This window comes from Aquila chrysaetos, chromosome 8, assembly GCF_900496995.4.
Source record: "Aquila chrysaetos chrysaetos chromosome 8, bAquChr1.4, whole genome shotgun sequence".
Lineage (NCBI taxonomy): Eukaryota > Metazoa > Chordata > Aves > Accipitriformes > Accipitridae > Aquila > Aquila chrysaetos.
In genome coordinates this window covers 12155446-12165346 of record NC_044011.1, presented here as the reverse complement: position 1 = coordinate 12165346, position 9901 = coordinate 12155446, and the positions used below count along the sequence as shown (strand labels likewise).

The following is a 9901-nucleotide window of genomic DNA, read 5'->3' as shown; positions in this document are numbered from 1 at the left end:
CCCCCTCCACTGCCCGGGAGGTCCTTCCGACTTCGCCAGCGGCGGAGGGGGTCGTCCGCCGCCCCCCCCTCCGTCCCGACCAGCCCTCGCTGCCGCTGTGCGGCGGGGGCCTGCCCCGAACGGGGAAGGAGCCGCGGCCGTGAGGGTGGCCGCAGCGGCGATACCCCTTCGGTACGTTGGTGGCGGTTGGCTCTGCTCCCCCCCCCCCCCTTCCCTCACCGCCCCCTCCGGGGGCCGCAGCGGCGGTGGGGAGGGGGCGGCTGCCCCCACCAGCCCCGGGCTGAGAAGGGCGGTGGCCGGCCACTCCGCCTGCCTGCTCGCCCGCCCGCCCGGCGACCTAGCGGGGCCGTGAGGCGGCGGGGCGGCCTTGCCGCGGCCGGCTGCGGGGTGGCGGGGCCCGGCGGGCCTGTGCGAGTGCCCCCGGGGAGCGGTGGGTGCCCCGGGCCGGCTGCTCGTTTCTCGGCTGGCCTCACGGGCCGCGTGGAAACCGGGGAGGGGGGCGGGGGGTTGCGGCGGTGGGCAGGCATACCGCAGCCCCTTTGACCTCTGCGGTAGCAGGTGTCGTGTGAGGTAAAATACCGCTGGCTGAGGACTACGCTCATCAGCTGCTGGCCTCTGCCTTCCGAGTTTCAAGTAACTTTCCTCGTTAGGGACAACCGAGACCTGCCCGCGTCCTGGCGACGGAGCTTGGGGGGGGGGGGGGGTTTGTCGGGCAGCGGCGCCGGCCCCGGCCCCGGGGGGGTGACAGCCGTTTATACCTCCGAGTGTGACGCCGAAGTTGGTGTGCACGTGCAGACCTGGTGATGCAGGAATCCTTCTTTCTTTGGCTGAAGCGCCGTGTTACGACACGTGTGCTCAGCGTTGGGGGTTTGCTTCGTGTACTGTCAGCAAGGCTCTGGGTGCAGGAGTATTACTTTGAATAACTCGCATTGTTTCCTTTCCTTAATTCTGTTGCGTTTGAAATTCGAGCACAGCAAGATTTGTATGTTCCTGAAAGTTTCTTTTGACTTTAACGAATTATAAAATTTAGGCTTTGTTTGGGTTGGGTTTTTTTATAAGACCCTCTTAAAATTATTCAGAATTCTAGGAATTCTGCTCTGTTCAAGCATAAACCCCTGTAACATTAGGATGTGGGATACTGCATTTAATTTGCCTACATTTCTTTAAAAGTTGTGTGCAGAAGCTGAATTAGCATGGATATCTGTATATTTTCCTGTCTTTTCTGACAAAGACAGTGCTGTAATACAAGGTCATAAACCTGTTGCTGTGTTCAGGCTCCTTATAAAAACAGTATTTTTTTGGAGAGAAAAAAAAAAGGTTGCTGCTTGTTTGAGTATTTAAGTATGAGCATGTAGTTTTGAGTATATACTTATTAGTTTCCCAGATTGGTCTAATATTCCATAATCTGCTTCTTCATGTGTCTTGTTTAGCATATGTACTTTATTTTCTAGTATTTTATCCACAAAATCTGTTCACTGTCCAGGTTCAGTCAAGGAGTTGCATGGGTATCTTGACTTAGCTTTGCAGTTAGTCAAAGTCGGTAAGACTATGGATGTAGTTTACTGATTGGTCCCACTGAAATGCACAACAGAGTAAGTAAGGACTCCTCTGCAAGCAATTTGTATATCCAGGTCCCAGCATGCATAGTTTCTTGGGAAAATAAAGTATTCAGTACCAGTAGGAAGGTCATTAGAGACGTATAAGGAGAGACCTTGGTAGCTTAGTCTCTAAACCATATTTTATGTAATGGCAGCTTCAGACTAGCCCCGTGTCAAGTTCGCTGAAAATTTCGTCTTAACATAGGCTTTGAAATGAAGGAAGAATTTTGTGTGTGTGTGTGTGTTCCCCACACCCACCCCAGAATCTTCTCTGCCTCCTGCACTTTTGCTTGTGGAGTTTCTTTTGCCATCTCCCTCCACCCCCACCTTTGAGGGATTCCACTGCTTCTCATTCTTTTTATCTGTCCCACAATATTCTGAGTAGCAGCTGTGAAATGTAGCATTCTTGTTCATCTCTGTAGTTGTCTGGCAAAATGATAAGCTATAGTACAAGGCGAAGGCTTCATGTCCAGCTTTGTGTGATGGCATGGGGATAGGAGAGGCTCTGTAAAACTACGTCTCTTTTGAACAGTTAGTCTTCTTAGCGCATATGTTTGCGTTCAGACCTTTTGCAAGTTTGGCAGCTACTGCACAGTGAAATTTCAGTGGGGGCATTTGACTTTGTAATACTTACTGCTGACTGATTTACTTCCATCTCGCAGAGACTGAAAATACTGTTGAGAAAACGACAAAATGAGTAGTCGTCGAAAACGTGCACCTCCATCAAAAATAGATGAGGAGAAGAAGAAAAAGCTCTGCTGGAATATGCATGAAGACAGGAGAAATGAGGTGATAACATTAGATGATGAAATGACTAATGAGGACCATGTCCCAGGTCCAAGCACTTCTTCTGCATCCTTCATTGTTATAAATGATGATAGCACTGATGATCTCATTCCAAAAGAAGGCAGTGGCTCAAAATCTGTTAAGTTTTTGACAGTTAACGATGAAGACGACTCTTACTCCATCTTGACTCCTGTGTCAGTACAGCTAAATATTATAGTCTTGCCATACCGTGCAGATGGGTCCTGGAAAGCTTTGTTGGGAGAATTTGCTCTTCGTCTTCCTTCTGAGCAAATTCTAACTGATGAATTCCATGAAAGGAGTTTTACTTTGATGAGAGGAGACTCTGATGATCAACTGCAGGTCTGTGTTCATGAAAGAAGTGAAGAAGAGTACAGTAATGAAACAAAAGAATACCTGGGTGCTTATGAACAATGTATTTTGGTGGAACCAACTTTAGGTGGTGAAATATTGGAAGGCTTGAGGTGGTTGCAAAAGAAAAAGATAATTGGACTTTATCAAAGACCTGGAGAGGCTCAAGCTTTAAAGGTATGAGTTCATATACTTGTGTTGCATTTTGAAAGTTCTTCTTTTTTGTTTGAAATATAAAATGAAAACCTCTGAACAGTGAAGTTTGGCAGCTACCATATATTTTTATAATGTGATGAAGATATATAGTTTATACATGCTTTTGTAAATGTTTTCAGTGTGTTTTTTCCTAAAAATTTGGTATTACTGTTGCATCATTAGTAATGTATTACCCGAAGGAATCACAGAAGTTTTTAGCTGCAAAGTACTGTACCCTCTATATGGTGATTTTAGTAGATTTATTACGTCTGTCTACATCTGGTAATTTTTAAAGCACTGTTGTAGTTTTCATACTCTTCTGTTTATAATCTTATCTTTCTAACACTTAATTAAATGATTAACCACTTCACAGGTTGGAATTTACCTTCTGGAAGCTGGGCTAAGTAAACCAGAGTTTCTCAGTGATGGAGGTGGAAGACCCAAAAAAGCTAATCAGCTGATTCAAAAACTCATGGAAAGGTTCTATAGTTTTTTAATTCCAGGTAATTCAATTCAATTGAATGATGAGGAATAATTTTTGTTATTAAAGTGTATCTTTTTTTAGTAGTTTAAATGTAAGGGGAAATAGCAAGTTATTCCTGCCATCTAGAGCAACTTTATTTTCAAGGTAATATTATTAGGCAATTCTCTCATTATCTGACCAATAATCATATGCTAATTAGTTTATGGTCAAACTACAGGTGATAATATTCCTTCTCTACAGATTAGGCACTGAGGCACATAGAAGTTTGAGTTCTTACCTCTTGGGGAGTAAATACAGTTTTCACTGAGTTGTGTGGGTTGTTTGAACGGATCTACAGTAGCTTGTCTGAGCTACACAGGAACTGTTTAAAAGAATCAGGAATTAAATTTGGAAAGCTTTTGTTCCTAGTTTGGTGCCTAACGCACAACTGTGGCAACAGAATTTCTGTTTGGTTTGTATGGTAAGGCATTTATAATGCAAACTACAACAAAATGCACCTTTATGACAGTTTTAAGAATATAGCACTGCGAGTTTACAAGTCATCATTTGCCTTGTCATCATTTTGGAATTGAAGATATGTTTGCCAGATTATATTCAGTAGTGATACAGATTTTTAGGGTGATCAATGACCACTTTATGGTGTGATGTCTTAGGAGAATCTTAAACCAACCTTTGTCTTGTTCCTGAGTGTAGGATCAATTCAAAATGTTAGTTGAAAACTGACTCGATAAGTGACCGTAATATACTGAGTTTCAGTGTTTTTGCAGAAGCAACAGAAGCCTAGCGCCCCCCTTATAATTTACTTAATTTCAAAAGGCAGATTTGTATAAAAAAATTAGGCAACTTGCTAAAGAGCTAACAGAATAAAATCTGTACGTCTATGCCTGCTGCAAAGAACAAACATGCAATTGTCAGAAAAGACCTGAGAGATACCAAGAGAAGGGCTGGTATAACTAAGTATGTGGGGAAGGGAAGATATTGCACAGAAGTCATCCTTCAAAAAACTGAAGTAATCTGACTGAAGCAAATTTGTCAGTTTAGGTTTAAAAGCACATTGAAGCAGTTCCAAAAAGAAGTCTGAAGAATAAATAGTTTTAAGATACAGAAATGAATACTAATGTTTTTAAATGCATTAGGAGAAATACGTTATTATAAATGCATTGGATGTAGAATATCTGCCAGAGAATTCATAGACTTGGGATGACTAAGGCATATGAAAGAGTGCTCAAATTAAGTAATGCTATGGCAGGAAGCACAATTTTCTTCTCTGCTTATCGTCTTGTTGTGGAAGGGTTGGGGAAAGAGATTGTTTATGGACAAAATGAACAGTGACCTATTTTGAGATGCAAAAATTTTCTGCTGGAACTTGGGGCATTTGTCCTCAGTACACTAAAGGGTAGATTTTTATGGACTACATGTTTCAGTGTAGCTTACAGGTGAAGAGGCAATATAGCTTCTGAAAGGGAAGACATGCCCCTCAGTTACTGGAGCAGGAATGTGGACCTAAGTGATTGGGTTGTTATGCCTTAACTTACCTTTTCAGAAGCCATGCAACCATCTCGGGTTCAGAAAGGAGCTGTGTTGCCAACTGGTAAATTTTCTGACTGTTTTTCAGCATGTACATTTTGATGTGGCATAAAATAATAATATAGTTTTGATTCTATGCTAATGAATGCCATATAAATGACTTAAGTAAAATAGAGGGTGTGGAGAATAGAAATAAATGGTTGTTAATGTGTATGAAGGTCACCAGTCAAGTCCTACAAAGGCACGTGCAGGTTAACTTATTCCTAATGCTTTGGGAAATACAGTGATTGGTAAGATGGTATTATCAACAAACTTTAAATGTATTATTCAGCATAATAGACATGAAGAACAACTGAAAGCTTGCAAGCAGACTAGGCAGTGGAGATTCAGTATAAATTCAATATAGATAAATATAAAGCAATGCAGAAGAAAAAAATCCTTACTTCATATTAGAAAAAAAGATGGCCCCTTTGCTAACTGTTGCAACTAAGGCTGTAGTTCAGTAGGTGGGTCTATAGCTCAGTAATTTCATCAACTTAGTGTTCAGTGTCAGTCAAGCCAAATCAAAGGTAAAGAATATTCCTGCAAGTATTTAGAGAACAAAACAGGATCATTAAAACACTATATAGTGTGCATTATGCTGTGCTTCAAATTCAGAAATAAAGCATGTCACAGAAATGGAAAAGATTTGGGAGGAAAGACCCCCGGCGGTTACACAATGTGAAACAAGTTACATTTTCTAACAGTTTTTAAGCACGTACTTTTTGATGTAGCATAAAATAATACAGCCTTGATTCTATGTTGATGAATGCATTCCTCTTAAGAAGTGTAAATTGATTTCCATTTCTAACAACTTTGTGTTTGAATGTCACCTGTATTTAAAGAGAATTAATTGAGATTTTTGTAAAACTGCATGTAAGTATGTATTTTAACACTTGTCAGTATCCATCTAAAATGAACTCTATGCAACAACATTCCAAGATGAGGGCTCTTGTTCTCCCCATTGATGAGCAAATTCTTGTGTTGATGGAGTTACACACAAGGATTTACACAAATAATGGACATGACCTCTCTATTCCTACATTTAATTTTTATATATTTGTTTTCCTCAATGTACTTGTCCCATTAATGTCCTGCTAGATGGTTTTGAGACTTTGTGGCAGAAATTCCATCTCCAGTTATGGCAAGCATAGCATAGATGCATTAAGGAATCTGCAATAGAGTGACAAAATATTTAAGATGCAGAAGCTTCATGAGTTTTGAACATTAATTATAGAGTTAACCACTTCTCAAAGAAGTTTGTTTATAGAGATTTCTTTTGTTTGCTTTAATAAATAACTGGCTTTATAATAGCTTGTATCCTGTATCTGGTGTATAGTATTACATGACGGTTTTTGTTCCTTCAGTGAACGCACAGGCATAGATCACTTAGAGATCCAGCTAGCTGCTTTCATGTGAAAAAAACCATGGTCTTCATAATTAAAATTTTAAAAAAGACTAAATGCCAGTTTAATTGCTATTTGTTCTAGTGAATAGTAAATGTTTCTGAGTTTGTTAGAGTAGCATGGCAATAGCATATACCATATACCATTTTCCTTCAATTTTCTTAAGAATAATGGCTCCTCTTTGTACAAAGAGTTTTTTGGTCTTTGTATGGCATTCTTTAATACCAAATGTGAAGCAACAAGTTTTTCATTAATCTAGAATAAAGGGGGAAAAGATTACATTTTCATTGACATAGATATACAGCAATCTGGAAACTGCCCTACAGACAAAATGGAAAGATCCTACTGCAGATGCAGTAGCAGAAGTTAAGTTCAGTCATTGAAGGAATTAAGTAGAATACTTGATTATGAAACTTCTCAGAGAAGCTGAATTTTTAAATAGTACAATACTAGCTGTTTCTCAAAGGTAAAAAATACTAAGATGAAAGCTATGTAATTGAATTACATTTGAAATGGTTGAAAGCATAATTAAATATTCACTGTGTAATAAGTAACAGAGAGAAGTAAACTTCCTTAGCACCCTTTTAAAAATCCCTGTGGTACATAGAACCATGTAATCGGGGGGGGGGGGGGGGGAAGGAATCTTTGAGAGAATGAACAAAACAAGAAAGGTAGGGACGAAACATCCAATTGTATGAAAAAAACATTTTACTTTAAAGTACATTGTAGTCTTTGCTCCCCTGTAAAATTCTGGATAGACTTAGTTTATATAGGAGTCAATTTATTATGCTCTGAAATGTGAGATTTGAAAACTGTTATTTTGGCAAGTATGATGATAGGTGTCATTATAGATCAACTTCACCCATCAAAGTTATACTCTGTGATCACTCTAATTTCTCCGCTCTTTCCATGAAGCGAGGAATGTGTGTGAGAGGATCCCTTGGAACAGTTTCTGTAGTATATAAAGCTGCATGCTCAGCTTGGTGCTTTTCGTTTGGCTGGAACATTAATAACCCCACATGTGCACTCTGGTTACCTTCTTTACATTACAAGTCTTTATTTATACAGTTTTCATGAATTTATAGAAACTTAATGTCTTTCAGAATTCTCTTTCCCCTTGTGAAGCACTGGAATTATTCCATTGACTTAAAAGGATTAGGAGAGGGCACTGATGACTGCCACACATAGGCACATCATTTCCTGCTGTTTGTTTTGGAAACCATTCTTCACCTTCATCATTCATTTGAATGAAAGAAAGCTTTTGCCTTACATGAAAGGGAGTCCTAATAGCAGCCCTCAAACCTTATTTTGAGATTAAGCTTTCTGGTGTTGATGCCAGGTACATTTCTTCTTTGTTAGCATTGTAATTATAATTTGATTTAATTGTGCCTGCCATTAGTTGTTTTCTTTTTTTATCAGTATGTTATGTTAAATATACCTTAAGGTCACTTTATGCTGAAAATGCTAGCCTTGACTTGCTTCTAAATTTTTTTTTTTTTTGAGAGAGAAATTCTGCAAGGTGGCTTTATCTCCAATACTAGCTGGGGTTAGTATCTTTTGAGCTGTAGAGTTGTACAGCTGTCTTATTGGTGCTGATGTTTTTAATTTGAAGACTAAAACACTATTAAAACTTGTCCTCTAAGTCTTTTGTTCCCTTATCTTATGTCAGTTTCCTAAAATGCTGGCCCTTGAATTTTTCATGAATTTTTGTTCTACGCTGCTTAAGTTCTGTGTATGCCCATATATCCAAATTATGTGAAAAATACATAAGCACAAGGCTTTCTTTCTTAGAGGGTAGAAAAGAAGGGTAGGCCTTCTGTCCTAGAGGGTACATACTTCTCTTGAGGTGGGATTTTAGTTTCTAAAGTATGCCTTGTCTGAATTTTTGTGATGATGCAAGTGGTGAGAATTTCATGTTGTCCTACTGCTACAGTCTTCTTATCCAGATGGATAAGTTAAAATTAACAGGAAAGCTCGCTGAAGAGAATCTCCTGTTTTGTTTTTTTAATACGTTATTTTATCAAGAAAGGCCTTATTTCATGAAAAATTTACAAATCCTTGATAACCCACTGTGTTTTTCCCCTTCCTAGAAGATCATTGACCCATCTTAACATTTAAATCTGAAATGTGAGTTATTTGTGGTTCTGTATCAGTTAGAAATGTTTAGTAGAAGGTCTTTATTAAATAAACAAGGTCTGGTCATTCTATCCCTAAATTCTAAAGGAAGAGCTTTGCTGAATATGCATACCTGTGTGATCGCCATAGCATGTTAATTGTGATTTTCAGGAAAGTAGTGCTTGTAATTTCATACTGCTGCTAGCTGAGGCAGGTGCAGTTGATACATACATTTAAATGATGTTTTGCTTTGCTTGCTTTCACCTGTTAACTAAAGTTGCAGCAAAATATACTGAAATGTTGACCAAAGTTGATTGATAATGCATGTCTTGAATGACTTGGTGTATGCAGATGAGCTGGAGGAAGATGAGGAAGAATCTGACACAGAACTAGAGCGACAAAATATTGAAGAGCTTTATGACTTTGTAAGGCACACCCATCAGCAGGATATCCAGTTACTGAGAGAGGATGTGCAGCATCCTGCATTAATTCCTATTCTGAGGCCGTACCAAAGTGAGGCTGTGAGCTGGATGCTTCACCGAGAGAACTTCACAAGCACTCCAAGCAGTGGCAAGTATATGGGTCTGGAAAACTTGCATAATTGAGGAAAGTAGCATTGTATTGTTAGCAGTAGTGTTTTCTTGCTGTTTGTTAATAATTTCATTACTATTTTTAGAAAACCTGTTGTTTGGTTAGTACACTAAATGATAAACTAAACTTCGCTGAACAACATTTCATGTATGTTGTTGGTCCTGAAGCACTGGAGGTTGGAGGTAAACATATGCTTTTTGTCTCTGTCACAATAAGTCTAGGCAATTCTAAGCTGTGTGCTGTTTACAGAGAAACCTCATAATAATAACATGAACTCTTTTTCTGTAGAAAATGCACTGCACTTCCTATGGCGGGAGGTTATCACTCTGGATGGAGTAAAAATCTACTATAATCCATTTACTGGCTGGTATGTTTTTATAGTTATCTCTTTCTGAGAACACCTCAAGGTTGTACTTTGTGAAAACCTTATTGGCAACTTTTACCTGGAGGATATAAGATAGAGCATAACTGTCACTTTTCAGTTAGCAGCTAAAGAATTAGAACAGCAATATCTTTACTTTGAAAAAAAGGCAAACTGGAGTATATAATGCACAGGTAAATATGAATATCTCCAGTTGAAGATATAATTCTTAAAGCTTTTATTTTTTTTTTTATTTCAGTGCAAATTTGTGGTTCTAAGATTAACATTTTATTTAAACCAGAGCATCGGAGGCTTTGACCTTCTGGTCCAATATTTTTAAAATCTAAAGGAAGGAGGCAGTATAACAATTTTTATTAATTCTGGGTATTGCTAGTTCTGTTGCACTTTTCATTAATTTGGTTAGGGTAGA

General features: G+C 39.1%; 1 protein-coding gene across 3 annotated transcripts in view; it reads left to right on the top strand.

The window, feature by feature from the left end:
- SHPRH (SNF2 histone linker PHD RING helicase) overlaps positions 1 to 9901 on the top strand; it is a 56020-nt gene continuing 46119 nt past the window's right edge. For 2 of the 3 annotated variants that reach the window (XR_005932939.1, XM_041125153.1), the window contains exons 1-6: positions 1 to 171; positions 2261 to 2930; positions 3322 to 3451; positions 4976 to 5023; positions 8871 to 9089; positions 9399 to 9477. Coding sequence is in view for 2 of the 3 variants with exons in the window: in XM_041125153.1 (XP_040981087.1) it covers positions 2292 to 2930; positions 3322 to 3451; positions 4976 to 5023; positions 8871 to 9089; positions 9399 to 9477 (1115 nt within the window). In the remaining variant the exon portion in view is untranslated. The remainder of the gene's footprint in view (positions 172 to 2260; positions 2931 to 3321; positions 3452 to 4975; positions 5024 to 8870; positions 9090 to 9398; positions 9478 to 9901) is intronic. The other variant, XM_030022288.2, reaches the window with a different exon arrangement.